Genomic DNA, 19,064 nt, shown 5'->3' with positions numbered 1-19,064 from the left:
AAACAAGTAAAAGGGCGAGTAGGTGAAATAAAGTATTCGCAGAAGGTCGGTTGGTTGAGAAAAGCGTAAGGGTAGAGAGCAGCTTTCAAGATGCCCGTTGAGGAGTGGGCTTCTGCTCTAATTCAACCCATCAATCATCACAACCCTTACTTCTACTATTTTATATCATGGCCCATTAAAGTTCTACATGCAACTAAAAGTAACAAGACCATGACTTGGAGGTGGATTTTCCTTTCTTGTCCTCTTTCTTTGTCTTTTTACTTTGTTTCGAATGATAAAATTAGCTTATCTAAATATAATTCATTGGTGTTTGAATAAACTAACAACGATATACATACAAATACTTAGTTTAAGTATCATTGTCTATGATTTTTCTAAGTTAGATAAATTTTGTGCGTCTATCTACTTCAAAACGATTTCAAAAGGAGTCTGAAGTTAGATTTGACAATGCATAACTTCAGACAAAATGTCACACACTTCATATAACTACAATTTAATCATTTTTTCTTGAACTTTAATCGTCATATAAAACTTCAGACAACACTAAAGTTATTCCAAGTTAGTATACAATATACATGCGAAAACAAAAAAAGGCATATTGTATACAAGTTACATAGTGGTGTCAAAATAGGGTTTCATGAAATTTTTATGACCCATTTTCATTAGCTCAACTCATTTTGATCTACTCAATTCAATTCAATTTGTTTGATACTGGAGCGAGCAGATCTACAGTAGTCGAATGGGATTCGGTCGAATCCACTAGCTTTTTCAGACTCTATATTATATTAAATTATGAAGTAAAACGTATATTTATATATAATTCCTGCGAATCTATAACAGTATTGAAGCATTTGGTGTATTAAATTTCGGTAGGCGAATTTCTTTTTAGATAATTCCTAAATGTGTTTTATATATTTAGAAAAATTCTAATTGTGTTGTAGGTGGGTTTATACAAAAAAATAAAATAAAATAATAATTGCTAAATGAAAAAAAAAACTAATTTAGATTTTTAAAAAAAAATTGAACCTACTAACATGAAATTTTGGCTCTGCCTCTGATTTTGATATATATTTGTACAACTTTAATTTTTAATAAAGTTTATGATTTTAATTTTTCACGGGTCAAAGTTGTTCAATAAATTCGGTGCAATAACACCGAGCTAGAAATTTGATGATTTTAATTTTCTGAAAAATCCTTATTTATTTGCCTTCACTTACTTCCATTTTCTTAAAGAAAAAAAAGATGGTTTAAATTCACTGTTTAGATTACAAATTAATAATTTTTTTTCATCATTTAATTATTTTAGCTTGATTTTCTACCGCAAATGATGATGATATATAATTACAGAAAGTTATATATTCACAAATATAGTGACATGTGATGTGCATTATTGGTCAATATATATATTATGATGTGATCTAAACTTCGTTTGCATTCATATTTTCTTTTGATTATTAATTCTGTCATATCAAGCGAACGAAAATTTGCATCTTAGCATATACATAATTACGTAGATGAGACGGCCAACTTCCTTGACACTGAAAGGAGGGAAAAATACTCTTTATATCAAATTACATTAAGATATTTAAATTAATTGCGATCAAACGATGAATATATATATTCAAGGGTAGGATGGTAATATCAAATATGCGTTAAACATCATGATATCGAAATAATAAAAAATAAAAAAGACAAGAGTATCAAGTGCTTCTTTGAAAACAAACATCCCACAATAGGACTTACACTTTTTCTAGAAACTCGCCACTATCTTCTAAACTTTTAAAACAAAATGGCAAACGGATCCCTTTAAGAGGCGATGGTAATTAAGCCCAAGAACAGAACAACTACTTCAAAATGTGAAATAATACTGTTATTTGAAACACATAAAAAAAAGAAAAAGAACTCTTCCAAATAAAACATTAAATCACTAGCATAACTTCCAAATAAATTACTATTATTTTATGGGATAATTGTATAAAATGACAAATTAATAATGTAAAATAAATATAATAGCTACCGTTTGATTTATTTGTATTGCATAGCAAACTGTTTGTCAGTCCCTCTCTCCCTCATATTCTCGCTCACCACTCTCCTCTCTCGCTCGCCTATCTCGCTTTATACAATAGATTCTAATTGTATAAATCGAGAGAAAATTGTATATACACATGTAAATACATATATTTTTGTCCTATACAATTATAATTATACAATAAAATTACTCCCCTGTCCAAATCTCTTTTGCCTTTCTCTCTTTCTCGTTTTATACAAATTCAAATTGTATATAATTTCTCTCTTTCTCGTTTTATACAATTCGATTCAATTGTATATTCCATGCCCAAGTCTCTTTTGTCTTTCTCTCTTTCTCATTTTATACAAACTCAAATTGTATATAATCGTCCGATATACTTATGATTATACAATTCATTTTATACACTTTATTTATACAATTCGATTCAATTGTATATTTATAGCGAATTATACATATATATATGTTTGGTATGTAGTGCAACTATGCAAACTTTGCTATAACATACAAATATAAGTTTTATATTTGCTATATGTGAAAGTTGCTCTTATTTTATTGCTTTTCATAGTTTATGATAAAATTTGCATTTTATAATTTTGAACGCTGGCCTAAAATTCTAAGAAGCAAGGCTTTGTTTCACATAGAATTAGATCCATCAATATGGGCTAGGCACGTTGGACCAATATGGCCTAATTCGTAATTTAACAGGATTTAACTACAATTTTGGGAGTCTATTTAAGAAAAAGATTTTTAGTCTAGCCTAAATAAGTCTGCCGATTCGTGAGGCTTGAAAAAATATGATAGAGCTGACTCATGATGCAAATAAAAAATAATTAAAAATAAAAACAAAAGAGAGTATTAAAAATCAAGAGACTAAACTCAAAATTTCTTAAAATTTGAAATATTACATTTTTAATACAAATTATGTTTGTAAGATATGTACTAAATAAAATAAAATATTCCTAAAATTTTTATGGATTCACTACGTAGGCCATAGCCTATGAAATATTATTATAATTTTTGTGTTTTATTATGATAATTGAAAAATAATTAGGTTAATATTTCTACTTAGTTATTTATCAATTTACTTTAAATCAAACTTGATAAATATTATAAAGATAATTGTATTTGTGTATTCGACTAACAAGTAGTAACACTAACGCTACGTAATATTGTCTTGTCGATATTTATGATACTATTTTTAAATTATAATTTAATTCAAAAAATTATTAAAAGATATATTTTTAAGAAAAAAATTGGCTGACCCGGCAAAGCCCACGTACTTGTGGGCTAGACCCACAATTTTCTGACCCACACGAAAAATGAACCCGTCAAATTTCAAAATTTGTATAAATTAGCCCGAATAGAATGTGTCAGCCCAGATTCACAACTCTACTTTTAATTAAGCTCAATCTCTTAGAGTGGCAACTAAGATGGATCTAGCTTAATGAGATTCATATTCCATTGTCATTTTATGTATGATATTAGTGAAATGGGCCTTCTCTCTGTCCTTAATTCTTGTTCATTCCCTTTTCCCCTTACATTTGCAGTTAAGGTAATGGCAATTCTTCTAGTTGGTGGGCTTTGCTTATTCAACAACAAAGATTGTTAAAGTGCAAATGCTACGTTGTGGGTCTCCAGAACCCGATATCGTAGGTTTAAGTCCAGTTTTTTGGCCTGCTTTTTGTAGAAATAGAAGCAAGTCATTTTATGGCAATTCTTCTAGTTGGGTTGTTTAAGATTTAGTTTGTTGTTTGAACACCCAGAGTGCTAGCCCAAAATACAGCCCAATATAACCCTTCTCTTCATCCTATTTTATATTGGTCTTTAATTTTGACATTTTAAAGATAAAATAAAATAATTAAAATATACATTTGTATTTTCGCATCATAATATTCCACAAGTTACTCTCCCACGTCCTTAAAGTACTAATGCCCGCTGCGCTAGATAATTCATTTGTTAAGAATAAAAATTAAAGATTAACCTATTTTAAGTCAACTCAAGCTATTAAAATGTCAAGGCTATATGGAAATTCGAAGTGAATAACAGAATTCCAAGAGCTAGAGCTAGAAAGATGCAAGTTTAGAGAAATGACTCAAAATAAGGTTCAATCAGGCGGTTTTGATGTATTTTGAGGGGAGCCAGAAGTCTAAGTATAATTTCGATTGAATTTAATAGCTTTAATTCAAATTTTATTTTTGTATTTTAAAAAAAATAATTCACCAAGTTCAAAGATTAGATTTCACTTAAATTTTAAAATTCAATATCCATAAAATTAAAATTCAGACTCCGCCTATATCTATAGACATCAGACTCCGCCTATATCCATAGACATCAGTCATTATGCATGAACTGATGATTTTATAGGATTCTCTTCTTGTCCCTACAAATTACTTTGACTCATATGATAGATGTTATTCAAAGTGGGAAATTGATTATTATTTACACAGACACTTGCTGGTATCAACTATAGATTAACTTAAATTTTAATATTCGTCTTCGTCGACCAAAAAATTTATGGTCAATCCATCAAATATCTATGACCCATTGCAATTAAAAAATTATTCGGTGTGCTAAGATTTACTATGCATGAAATTTGGTAAACGATCGAATATCATATTCAATTTTATCTTATATTTTTACGAAAGACTAATTTCACGTGATATTAGCTTTAATTACCATAGCTCCAAAAAGGAAAAAGTGAGTGGTAAGATTGTGGTTGTTATGCTGGTAGGAGGCAGGTAGAAAAGCAATATATGATGAGAAAGCTTGTACAACTTCATATTATTTTTTAAAAACTTTTGACTCATAATTTGTTCTTCCTGCTTCCCTATTCCCCACTCACTAATTTTTACTGTGCTTTCGAAACTCAAATCCATTATTTACCTCTTTCTTTAAACATTTTCAAAAATATCTGATTGATTTCCAATATTAAAGGAATCTTAAAATAATTTAGGATAAGTAGAAATATTTGGATGGCGCATTATAATTCGATTTACTGTGTCAGCTCCCTTTTTGGTAATGAACAGAAATGGTCTTGCCTTAGTTGGTGATTAATAAAGTGCCAATCTAAAATAATGTCTTCTTTTTATATGGCAGAAATGGAGCCCAATTTCCATTATCTAGGTGCCATATTTTACTCCGGAAATCATATTTGGTAAAGTTTCACGATATGTTTATTTTTAATTTTTATTTTAAAGAAATATTTGATAATTTTAAAAAGTAATGACGTATATTTATAAGTTTTAAAAATTATTAAAAATATATAAATTTATATTATTATTTCATAATAAATATACTTCGTTAAAAATATATAACTGATTACAATCAGCAATAATAAAATAACAATACACGCAAGATAATACATTAATCACATATTTAAATTTGTCACTGATATTCAGTTATAATAATAACTCATTAAGTTCCTTTTTTTCAATTTTATCCGTCAATTTAAAACTCAATTTTTTTTTAAAGGAGGTAATAATAAATAATAAGTATTTTTAGAAAATATAAATGTTAGAGGTAATTTTTTGAATTTCTTAAATTCTCAAATATTGAAACTAATTTTTTGTAACATTTAAAAACTTGAGATACTTAACAAATAAATGACCAAACATTATTTTCCAAATTTTTCCCAAAGTATTCTTTGAGGGCAAAGGGATAAGTATATGGTTCAAAATGAAATTAGAGTGAGATGGTAGGGGTCCAAGTTGTATTAAAAAAAATCTGCCAATTCTTTTCGCAATTCAGCTTTTTTTTGTATGTATATAGACTGCCCCACCACTATTTTGTTTTGTTTCAATTTGCGTTGGATTGTCAAAAGTTTATTTTGGAACCTCCAAATTCCAAACCAAGTTGAGCCAAACTCTATACTTTATTTTCTATCAATCTTTTTGCTTTTCCAACATCACCTCATGTCTCCTTTTTATTAAAGTTTTAATGATTTATTTTACTAGTGCTAACATGCATTTACCGTTTAAAATCAGTAACATATGCAGTTCAAATGATCAATTAATCAATAAAGCTCACACGTATTTAAAATAATTAGTTATTTAATTTCAGCGAGTCATATATATTTATAATGCTGCTCCATCAAATTACTTTATATTAAACATAACTGGTTGATTCTTGCTACGTACATATTATCAAAATTTCCCACTACAACAGCGGTGCACATTAACTTTCCATCTATTGTGTGATTCAATAATTGAGATTTTTTTATCTTTAATAATAGGCGTTCGAACCTTAATTCTTAAACAGGTTCTAACAAGCAAACGGTAAAAAGGAAAAGTTCAACGACTTGGAATAACTTTATTATTAAAGAGGTAAAAATGAGATAATACTAAACTTTTCGGTAAATTCTATTGATCCTTAATTCCTTATGATAACATATAACATTCAATTAGTATGATTTGGTACCTTTATATATAGAAAAACATATTATAGTTGACCTATTTTTAGAATTATATTAACGTTAAATAAGGAGTAATAATACATACTTAACTAACATTACACTTGGGAATTATTTGGTGAACCATCAATGATTATGGTAATTTGTGAATATTTATAAGCAAAAAGACTAAAAATATAAATATACATTTCCATTAATCAAAGATTCGAATGTATTTCATAACTACTAAAATTAAAATTTATCAATAATCGGGACATCAAAAGTGCAATTATCCCTTTATTAAATTTTGAAAGGCCTACATATGTGGAGATCTTGTTAAATCTTTGAGGACGGAAGAAGACATTAATTCTTTTATTAGGTTATATGCTAAAAACAAAAAAGGATGATTATTCAAATTAATTTTTAAGGATCTCTAGTGGAGTAGGTAAAATGTCTGTCCAGTAAGCAAATACTTATTGAAAGTGAAAATGGGACCGCTCAAAAATGGCTTGTTCAATAAAATTTAACTATCATTACTTTATTTTAATTTTTCATTTTGCATTTATTAATCAAACTCGTATTGTGTAATGTTTCATTCGAGAAAGACATTTTCTACTTAAGATTTATTAATATTCAGAATTTAAATCTATCACCTCTAATTAAGAGATTTGTTATTTGGGAGAGACAAGGGGTTAAAATATATATATTAATAAAAATATAGTAAATTTACTTTACATATTTAGTATAATTTTTTATCGAGGAAATTCGTATGAACCCTCGAGACCAGGCGGGTCCGCCCCTGGTAAGTAGTTCATATGGTCGATTTGATAGATTGTCACTTAATTTTAGTTTTTAACTCTTGAAAAAAGAATGCCAAATATATGATAATTAACCTCAATATATAATACTAAATAATAACCTACTGTATTTAATCAATTAAATTGCAGAAAATGTAAATTCTTTTTCCGCTGTCAGCTTATACAATTACTAACATGACTAAACACAGAGATTAATTTAGTCAAAATGTAAACGTTTAGTACCGTGTGACAATTGACATGTGTCTGTGGAGTTAGGTACATCATTTGTGTTATTTTTCGTTAAAACATTAGGTGTAGCACTTTGAATACTGCAAAATCTACCTAACTTTTGTTGAAGAACATGAAAGCCTCCTCACTCTGAAAAAAAAAAAACCTTATTGGTATTTGATTCTTGAATAGACATTTTCAGTTTTCATAGAAGTGATACAGTTTGATTAACCACTCATCCCCCTAATATTACTAATAAGTGCAGTTTTTTTTGTTTTTTTTTTAGATCTAATTAAATTTGAATGCACCTAACAGTGCTTATTTGAGGTGATGATTCCAACAAAATTTTCTTCATGACTTTAATCTGAGATCTTTGATCAAGAGTGAAGTTATTCCATCACTGAAATCATAACCCATGTTGGTTTATAAGTGAAACTTCATCATGTAATTAGTTTGGTAAATAAAAATTTTCAGTAAAAAAATATGGGGAAAAAGGTAAATGTGACCATTTTGGTTATAAATACTTGAAAGAACTAAGGGCCCGTTTGCATGGGCTTAATAAAAGCAGTTTTAAAAAAATACTTTTGAAAGTGTTGAAACTTATTTTTAAAATAAGCAGTTATACGTTTGGATAAAAGTGCTGAAGTTAAAAAAAAAAGTTGTTAATGTGTTTGGCAAATAAGTGCTGATAGACAGCTTTTTAAATCAAAATATCTGAAATACCCTTAAAAGTTGTTAACATAATAAAAGTTAATTAATTTATATTACAACCATAAATAATTATATTTTGCTATCATTTACATATTTCTTTCTCATCACAAATTATTTATAAGAGGAGTATAAACTTATTATAGATTTTTAAAGATATATAATTTGAATAGATCAAAGAACGATTTAAGATTTTATTTTAGTTTCATTCATAGGTAATAATAATTGTCTATCATTCACATATTTCTTTATTATCACAAATTATTTATAAGAGGAATATAAATTTTTATTTAAGTTATATGTGCAACTTATTTTACATTTTAATAATATATAATTTGAATAGATCACTTGAAAGATTTAAGATTTTTTTTATTTTCATTCATTAGTAATAGTAATTGTCTATCATCAATACGTGAAAAGGGAAAAACGAAAGAAAGAGATGTTAGGGTTATGTGGGTAATTTGTAGATTGCATAAAAATATTAAGGGCAAAAACGTAAAAATGTGGTCAACTTAAAACAACTTATAAGTTTTTTTAAAAAAAAACACCCCTACCCCAGCTTTGAACTTTTAGTTTAAAATAAGTTTTTTTTAACTTAAAATAAGTTATTTTAAGTATTGTCAAACAACTAAATAAGTCAAAAACCAGCTTTTAAGTCAGTTTGACCAGCTTTTAAGCTGAGCCAAATAGGCTCTAAACAAATAAAAATGCGTTCATGTAGGTCGTATATATAATTCAAATTCAATTCGGCTTTGCTCAAAATTGACAAATCTTTTTTTAAAGAAACACCATAAAAGTGGGTCATGTCGATCATATATAATTCAAGATCACTTCGCTGAAAATTGACAAATCACGTATTAGCACTACAAAAACGACGAAATTTGATTGTCGCAGAATTATTTAAGCATCAAATCGAAGGATGTTGAAGTGATAACCAATCGTAGATAAACAAATAAAGCATTTACTTCATAGGGTAAAAAACATACGTCTTGTAATTGTTTTCTAAAATTTGTAAGGACTACACAATGATAGTACAGCCAAGGAAATAATTGTGATTTAGTACTAATTGATGTTTTGAGCCTAATTTTAAATTGTTTTGAAATTTGATATGAAAGAGCAAAAAAGACGCAACTTGAGTGAGTGAGTATACAAGGATTTGGGCAGAGTGGGAGCAGAATTTTATCTTATGTCTTGTCATTTCTTTGCATGGATTTTATCAGCTCACAATTCAGTGTTTAATGCATTCAATGAATGAAGTCACTACACACTAGTGCAAGTAGCAACCAGAATATTAAAGTTGAAACGTCAATCACAATATGTCTAGTCTGCATAAATCCATGTATGTAATTTTGATTTATATTTCACCCTAATAATTTAATGAAATTTCGATAATTACTGTGTTTTAGGCGAGATATATTCGCTTATAAAAGTTAAATATCACAACCTATATATGCAGGATTTCTCTCTACTTCACCAAATCAATGAATTTTAACAGAACTTAGATTACAAATTCTTACGACCTAAACTTTAATTTCAAAATGTTAACTATCAACTAAATCATCAAGCCCTCTTCAAGTTATACCCAAATTAAATGTAAGGGATGTTGATGAAATTATTTCCAATATAATATCAACCATTAACAAATTCGAAATTTTTTACCCAACATTTGAATTTTTTTACTAGGGATGAACTATGGAGTAGTACAATCATTTACAGCCAAAACCTAAAACTAAAAAAAAAACAATTAGAAAACAAAAAGGGGGAAACAACAAGTAAATAAGTGACTGGACAACATATTCGTGTCAAATCCTATGTCAAAAAAAGTGGTAAAGAAAACCCAACAATCACGGCAGCACAACATTGTACCAAAAATCAATCTTTAATTTGTTTTGGTGTTGTCATATCGCTTCAATTAATCATCCATCACCGACGGAGAATTTATGTTTTTATTACTTTGATTATCATTTTTTAGTCATAGAGCTCTGGATCATTCAAGGCGTCTGAAATTTATTAAAGACATATAAAATTTCTAGACTAAATAATTTGTTATGTTAAAAATATATTTTTTGATTATTTGTATATCGTTTTACTTATATATATCGTTTTTTTATTTGACAAAGACTTGCATGTGGCTCTGCCGCTGCTTTCTACAATTAACAAGTGCATGTTGCATTATACAACTAGCATAAACCTTACTAACTTCTTGGGCTTTCTTTTTTACATCATACAGTATTACCCTCCTTTTTTTTTACGAAATTTCACTAATAAAAATACTTTTCATTTTTCACTAGCATTAATATAAGTTAAATAAATACGTCACAATTCGCATCTGATTCAAACACAGCCACATAATATATGGACTATGGATTACTTAGAAGCCAACTACTCATAATTGTTTGAACGAACTCAATAATTTTTGCTTAGATTTTGAATTCTATATTTATATTAAGAATTTCACACTTAAATGCAAATTCAACGATTGAAATAGAACTCATAAACTTCAAATCCGTTCGAGTCTTCTCGGTGGGGAAACCAAATGTACAATATAAAAACCAAAAAGTGTTTTTTTTCCCGGCATGTGAGGCAGATGAAAACAGTTGGCCCTACATTAGCCAGGCCCGGGACGTAACATGATTTTTCGTCTTATTTTTTGACCTCATGCTTCATTTTCAAGGCCATACCAACACTAGGTCAGTTATGGCGGATCCATAAAGTTATTAATGCAAAAGATTCTTTTCAAATGAGACAATATTTTATTGCTCTATACTTCTTTTAAGGCTATTCCAGCACTCATTTGACTCTCTGATACCCACTCCAATACGGCTCCAATTTAATTCAACACCACAATAAAGTCTCTTAATGTGGCAGTTTTAAATCACTGTTTCAAGTGAACACACTATTCTTGGTAATTAAAAGACACCTGAGAGTCAAATCTCACTCTCCTAGGGGAACTTAATAATTAATTACTACCAATAATATAATCATATAGTACAAAATAATCCACTGACACCAACCCAGAGGTGTACAAAATACTTAATTAAACAGAGCACTACCATAGTATTTAACCACTAATTATCTTTTCTTCAAGTTTGATCTGAGTTGTAGATTTTGTCAGGTTAAGACAAGTTGCACTTGAAGGGCAACTTTTTTCCATTTAATAATACACTTGAAAACCCTACCAATCTTACTGTACAAGAGGAAAACTTCTGAGCATTAAACCCATCTTAGAGTTAGAATAAACCCCTGAGCCTAGAAAGACCCAACTTTTTTTAAAACAAAAGGAATAAAGCTAGCACAATTGATCATAATAGAACTAGAGAATCAAACTAAATAAAACACTCCTATTTCAAGAACATTGCAAATTAGATACTGAGTAGGTCAGGTGGAGGTGATTGAGGTGTTGGTTGATGATGGTCTTTTGTGTCCCCGGGAATTGAGGTTGGGGACTCTAATGCAGAGGCTGATGGGGGCGACTGATCAGTGACGGTTGAGTCATCTGATTTTGCACCTGGTGGCTTGGGAAGTTCCGTTAGTATTTGCACTACCTCTCGCATGGTGGGGCGTTCCACAGCCTGCTCTTCGACACACAACAATGCGACATAGAAGACATGCATCACCTCATTAAGGGGAACCGTTGAGAGTCTTGGGTCAAGGATCTTGAGAACTCCATCCTTTTTCCCATCAGTCATTTTCCTAACCCATTGGACTATGTCAACACCATCACCAAATTCTCCAACTGGCTTTTTGCCACTTACCAGTTCTAAAAGCACCACACCGAAGCTATATACATCACTCTTCTCATCAACCTTAAGGGTGTAAGCATATTCTGCAAAAATGAAAATAAGATGCTAATGAGAAGTAGACAATAGAGCAGAACAAATATTTGCTTGCAGTCAGTAAGTTTGTTAAATAACTAAACAAGTTTTACATCCCCCTTACCCGTTCCAACAGTGTGAGTAGTTTAGTAGTACCAGTACCTCTTATTTAATGTTGCTTTGCTTCAGGAGCATGCAACACATTTGACTTCCTTACCAAGATACATAAGCATTCATAAATTCCAACCTAACCAACACTGAAGTAGTTAGAGATCCTTTTCAGAAGTAAAAAAGCCCAATCCTCTTGTCAAGGACCCCCACTATCTATGTCTTAATGCTCTACTTATCCTAACATTATTAGCTGTGGAAATACAAGACTACAAGATAGCACATTTATGACGTTAAGAACACCTAAGCTTCATTCTAACAGACTGATAATTAGTCTCAGCTGATAAATTTTAGTTCATCAGTAAGTTTGTAACTTCGGCAGTAAACTCGCATAGCATGATGTGACAAGAAAAATAAATTCGAATACGTTAGAAACTAAGAATGTCAAGATATGAAGATTGAAGGCTTTTATAAAATACCTGGAGCAATGTACCCATAAGAACCAGCAATAGCAGACATGCATTCTGATGTCCCTGAATCTTGCAAGAACTTAGCAAGTCCAAAATCAGCAACATGAGCTTCAAAGCTGGAGTCCAGCAGAATGTTGTTTGATTTCACATCACGATGGAGGATCAAAGGAGAGCAATCGTGATGGAGATAGCAAAGACCCTTAGCAGACTCCAAGGCAATCTTATACCTGGTATCCCAATGTAAATGACCGCCTTTCTTGCCATGAAGCATTTCCCCAAGACTTCCATTAGGCATGTACTCGTAAACCAATAGATTTGTCTCATGATTCGAGCAAAATCCTAATAATCTAACAATGTGTCTGTGTCGGATCCTCCCAAGAGTCTGTATCTCTGCATTGAACCCATGATCATGAGAGGAACCCCTGCTCATAGCTGGCAACCTCTTAACCGCTACATGTTCCCCGCTAGGCATTACCCCCTTGTAGACAATACCAGCCCCTCCTTTTCCAATAACGTTATCCTCCTTCAAGCTATCCAAAATATCATCACAAGTAAAATCTAGGCGCTGAAAAGCAGTTAGCTTCCAGGCACGAGCTTCACTTGCCTTCTTTAAAGATCGGGCCTTTATAATTGCAGCAACAGCAAACACAATAGAACAGACAAGCAAACCAATAACAAGTAAAAGCTTCATCGAAGGCGTTAAGGCTCCTCGTTGGTGAGGTTGACTAACCCCGTCAACAACGCCCTCTTTGCAAGGGCCCAAATAGGGTCCGCACAGATCTGGATTGCCTAGAAATGAGGTGTAATTGAAATAACTAAATTGCCCGGTTCCAGGAACTAAACCAGAAAAGTTGTTGTACGAGAAATCAACAGAAGTTAAACTCTGCATACTAGAAATAGGGGCAGGAATACTCCCAACTAAGTGGTTTCGCGATAAATTCAAGTAGTTGAGTATTCTCATACCTGTGATCTCAGTAGGAATCTCACCCGAAAGTTGGTTCCTGCTGAGATCAACATAAGTCAGCAACTTGCACTGGCTAATCTCCGGAGCAATGGGTCCAGAAAGGTTGTTATGACTGAAATCAATTTTTGATAGCTGTTGAAGCTTTCCTATTTCAGCAGGAATTCGTCCCGAAAATTTGTTCCCATCAAGAAGCAATTTTTGGGCTACAGCAAAGTTTCCAATGCTTGGTGGCAAAGGTCCAGTTAAGCGATTATTTGAAAGGATAATCTGGCCAAGACTGTTGGATTTGGAAGAAATATCAGGAAATGTACCAGTGAGAATATTATTCTGAAGTTCAACTTGTGACAGATGTGGCAAGCTTAAGAGCCCTTTTGGAATTGACCCATTCAGATAATTTTCTCCCATTCTAATCCGATTAAGTGATTCACACCTACCCAAAGATTCAGGAATTGGGCCAAACAAGAAGTTCCCTAGAGTGATAATTGTCTGCAGATTGTTACCGGAGCACATGTTTGGGGGTAAATTTCCCGTTAATTTATTGGAACTGAGATCAAGAGTTTTGAGCTTGCTCTTTGTGCCTAACCCCTGTGGAATGCTTCCAGTAAAGTTATTTTCCCAAAGCTGCAACACCTCTAGTTCCGGCAAGTCCTCTATGAACTCTGGTATTGACCCATAAAGCTTATTCCGGAAAAGATTAACAAGAGTGATATTCTTAAGCTCCGCAAATGTCGGCGGTATCTCGCCAGAGAACATGTTATTCGACAGATCCAAAGATTTCAAGCTCTTCAGATAACCTATCTCCGGAGTTAAAGATCCAGATAGAGAATTCACTTGCAGGAACAGGGTATCAAGGTTCTGAAGCTTCCCAATCTCCGGTGGAATCTCCCCCGAAAGTCCACAGTTAGCAGCATCAAACCGAAGGAGCTGCGATAAGTTCCCTATTGCCGGTGGAATCCCACCGGTGAAGGTATTGTAGTATCCTACATACAACTGCTGAAGTGTAGCGATATTTCCAATCTCCGGTGGTATCTCTCCTACCAATGCATTGCCTGAAACTGCGAGGTACTCTAGAGACGGGAATCTTCCATACTCCGGAGGAATGCGGCCACCGAAAAAGTTCCCGCCTAGGTGTAGATGTCGAAGTTTAGTCATCTGATACACCTCAACGGGAAGTTCACCGGTCATATTGTTGTTGTAAAGGTCAAGGACTTGGAGGTTACGCAGACGTGTTAACTGCGAAGGGAATTCCATCCCGAATATGTTATTAGAAAGATTAAGGTAACTCAGATTTGGAATAAAGGAGATTTCAACAGGAACAGGTCCAGTAAACTGGTTAACAGCAACAGACAAATTTTGTAAGAAACGAAGATTCCCAACTTCCGGCGGAAGAGTACCGGTAAGATTAAACCCAGAAATATCAAGAGAGGTCACGTGACGATGCGTGTCGCACGTGACACCATTCCACGTACAGTGACTGGTGGAGATGTTCCATGAGGCAAGAGTTAACTGCGGGTCATCGGTAATGGCAGTTTTCAGGGCAAGCAAAGCCTGGTATTCCGGTAAGCGTGGTTGTTTACCGGCAGAAAAGTCAGTAAAAAAATGCATAAGAAGAAGAAGAAAAAGAAGACGCATTTTTCCTTCGTTAATCTAATGCCCACCTACTGTTTGGTTTGCAGTTTCCCTCAGTTAGAGTGAGAAAGGCAAAAATGAGGATTTGGTTTGGGGTGGGTAATCCGTTTGGTGTAATATTCTTTTGTTTTGAGTAAATAAATATAATAGGAGGGGATTGATTATTATAAAGAATGAAATTTGAATTGTGAGATTGTACAAGTAGAGGAGTCCCCAACTCTTTTTTGTAACGTGGGGAACCAACTTTTTTGTTCCTTAAAAATAATAAAGTTGCTAACATTTACACAATCTTTTCACGGATAAATAAAAAGTAGAAAAACACAGCTCTTGGTCATTGCTTTTTCTCGTGTTGAATAGTTGTCCTTACTAGTTAAAAGAGTGAGTTTTCATTAGCTAAAAAGTGTATTTGGGAGGCATAAAATTCCATTCAATTCCTTTGTCACATTACACACAAAAGCAGTCCACTTATCTTTATCTCCTTTGATTTAGGGTGTTAAAACATTCTCCATTACCGTCTCTAGTTTTTTCATCTTTAGGTTAGTTTTGCAGTAATACTTTTTGGACAGCGCGGGCTTAGAGTATGGCACAAAGAAAGTGACAGTAGAAGAGAGTTTGGTTATCGCGTTTTTATTTTACCCGTTCCTTAACAAACTAGTATTAACAACTACGACAGTTAATTATTTTACTAAAAATATTTGTCTTATACTTTCTCAGTTCACTATTAATTGTCATGATTCTCTTTTATAAAGTCAAACGATAAAAACTTTAATTGATATTTTATGATATTGATATGCAAAAAATTGCATTTTATATTACTCTTTGTATAGTTTTTGAATATCTAATTTTTTTGTTTAAAATATCAAATTAATATAATCTAATTTAACTTTAAAAATTAATCAAACTAACTTTTAAAAAAATGCAACATGACAAATAAAAGTAGACAGAGAAAATATTAGTTATTTATCTTACTAAATCAAGTATATATTAGTTAATATTTTCTTATATTACATTTGCAATTTATTTTTTTGAAAGTATTTACATTTATTTGTAGATTTTTCAATAAATTTTTATAAAGATTATACATGTAAATAAAATGATTAATTCTTATGAAACATAGAGTATACACTTACTAGGCTCAAAGTAAAACATAAATGAAATGGAGTGTATTTGGACAAGTTATTTTTAGTAGACAATGACAACCAAAATAGATGAGAGGGAGTATTATTTAAGAGCTATTCCAATTCCATGTCATTTTGATTTGCTTTTACTCTCCAAATGAATGATATTTTATGCAATACTATGTATTTTTTTTATAAAATTTATTTTCAATGGATTTTAACACTAATTCAATACATACATGTTATTTATTTAAATTTATAATAATTTTATTTAATTTTAATTAATTAACATGTGTTTACTTCATTAAATCATATAATAATAAAAGTTGCACTAGTTTGGTATTGACAACCGATGAGGGTAAGTTTTTTCCCTCCCTTTGTTTCTAATTATTTGTTCATTTTAACAAATCAATAAAGGACAAGATATTTTTATCTATTACATTTCTCAATTGATTACTTTGAAAAATGTAGAACTTTCTGAAAATTTTAATTTATCTACTTAATAATTTATAATGATAAATATTAAATTTACTATGTCAATAATTAATTTATTATTAATATATGTATTGATTCAAAAATGAATAATCCATTAAAAATAGAGGAAGTACTAAAGCTAGACAATGAGTTTATGTAACGAGTTTCTTTCTACTATTAAATTATATATAGTGTGTTTTCCTCGAAGCAACTATGCGCTTTTAGTATAGAAGTTTGATTTGGAAGCAAATGGGTTATTAATATAATATATTGTCTATTCGTCCACCAACTTTTCGATTTAGTACAATTCAGTCCACCAAATCCTGTAAAGTGATGTCTTTATCCGAAGGGCACCCTACTCTCCCAGTCATTAAAATACAATCACATAAACAAAAAATATTATAAGAAGTGGCCATCATTCCAGATCACTACTGGAGCCCAAAGCTACAACTGTGACAAATCACAAATGTAAAACTTATTTTTACTTCATATTTATTTCAAATCAAATACATTAGGATTTGTTTTATCAACCAGTATAAAATTATAATATGATATTAAGTTTTGATTGAATATATGGTATGAAATTTTTATGTTGTATATTTATGATAAACATAAGAATTTCATGAGTTGTAAAATTATTAAAATAATGTAATTTATTTATTCAATCTTACCAAATAAAAAAAATAAATTAAAAAGCGTGCATAATAAATTATTATCAAAATATTTATTTTCCACTTAAGTAATTATTTTATCTAACTTTAATTAATCAAAATTTAATTCAATAAAAAAATTGAATGTAAATTATACTGTGTTAGTCTTAAATATAATATTCGCACATAGTAAGGGACATTCTTCTCACGTTAAACTTGCGTTTCTCGATCATATGACCGAAAAGACGAACGTAACCAACATTGTTAGTGTGTTACTTTGAAGTTTGAACCATTTGTTGGTCAATAACATTTTCAACTATATTTCGTGCTCATAGACCATAAATATTTAATTATTTATTTGGTATTCTCATAAATAATTATGTAACATTGTACATGCTATGACAATTTTCACCTGTGTGTCAATATTATAATGATTCATGTTTTGTTTCACTTTTGTGCGATTACACATTTTCAATGTATTAATATTTTGCTAAAATCAAATTATTTTATTTCATTTTTCTTAATAAATTGCTATAAACATCTTTATTTGTAGCCGAAAGAGATTTTTTTTTATTATAAAAAAACAAAAAAATATTAATCCCTTCATTCTTATTTATATTCACCAAATCAATTCTCACTTTATTATTTACATTCACCAAATTTGAAGTAATAATAAGTTCTATGTCAGTGAGAATAATAATAAATTTTAAAAGTAATGATGTGATTATAAATTTTATTTTTAGATATAACTGTGAAGTTATTTTAACAAAATATAAACTCGTGAGTCAATTTTATATTTAAATTTTTTTCAAATCATTATATAAAATTTCCAAATTCTAATTTTGGAGAACATGAGATTCCATCAACAAGAAATTGTCTGTCCAAACACTGATTTCATAACATGATATGATATGGCATGACCAAACGCCTATCTAGTACCTACACTAACAATGATATGATATGGCATAGACAAATTTTATATTTTATCTTTTATCATTGATCTTATTTGAAAGGAAAAATTATTTCCGATTTAAAAAGACACGTCATCATTTGATTAATTAACTCTTATGCTATTTTTTTTTTCGAAGTTTAAAGCTCATAGTATATTATCAAATAACCAAACTCAGTAACACTATATTTAAGCTGCATAAAGTTGTTAATAAATTTCCTGTTTACATCAGCATTTTTGAAATTACGAATATTAAGGATAAAACAAACTCAAATGAAAACAAGAAGAAATGGATTGAGATTTGAGTGTACTATTTTTGTTTTATCATGCTAATAATTGTGATTTTTTTATAAGATTGTTAGAATATAAATTAATTAAAGAATTATTGGTAAACCCAAGAAGTGTCCTTTTCAATCCCTTTCTCCTCTTGGCTATTCGAAATTTACAAGACACAACTCCTTATTACCAAATTACCCCTCTGCTTTTGCTAAATTTACCACATGAAAGAACGTTGTTTCAAATTGAAGACAGCTTTGGAAAGTGACAGAGGAAAATCCATATCCATTTGTATCACCATTTTTACCAAACTCCAATGTTACTGAATATTTAATTTACGCATAATATATATTTATTTTTCTTCAATTATATACTGTTAAAGTTTTAATATCATCAATTAAAAACAAAATGACAACTTTCTGTGGTAGAGAAACAAGTAATATTTTACAATATTGGATTTGA

General features: G+C 30.5%; 1 protein-coding gene across 1 annotated transcript; it reads right to left on the bottom strand.

The window, feature by feature from the left end:
* Nucleotides 1–11,511: 11,511 nt before the first annotated feature.
* Nucleotides 11,512–15,138, bottom strand: LOC107011033 (leucine-rich repeat receptor-like serine/threonine-protein kinase BAM1). The gene is made up of 2 exons (NM_001323430.1): nt 12,552–15,138; nt 11,512–11,975 (listed from the first exon to the last, which is right to left on the bottom strand). The coding sequence occupies exons 1-2, from the start codon at nt 15,136–15,138 to the stop codon at nt 11,512–11,514; spliced, it is 3,051 nt and encodes a 1,016-aa protein (NP_001310359.1).
* Between the last annotated feature and the right edge of the window lie 3,926 nt (nt 15,139–19,064).

This window comes from Solanum pennellii, chromosome 2 (genome assembly GCF_001406875.1).
Source record: "Solanum pennellii chromosome 2, SPENNV200".
NCBI lineage: Eukaryota > Viridiplantae > Streptophyta > Magnoliopsida > Solanales > Solanaceae > Solanum > Solanum pennellii.
This window is presented reverse-complemented; position numbering and strand designations above follow the sequence as displayed.

What these genes read in the sequence shown, in the direction of transcription:
- LOC107011033 (NM_001323430.1), bottom strand. Translation starts at nt 15,138, where the DNA reads ATGCGTCTTCTTTTTCTTCTTCTTCTTATGCATTTTTTTACTGACTTT. An exon ending in TTATGGGTACATTGCTCCAG is followed by an intron (nt 11,976 to 12,551) that starts GTATTTTATAAA and finishes TCATTTTTGCAG; the next exon opens with AATATGCTTACACCCTTAAG.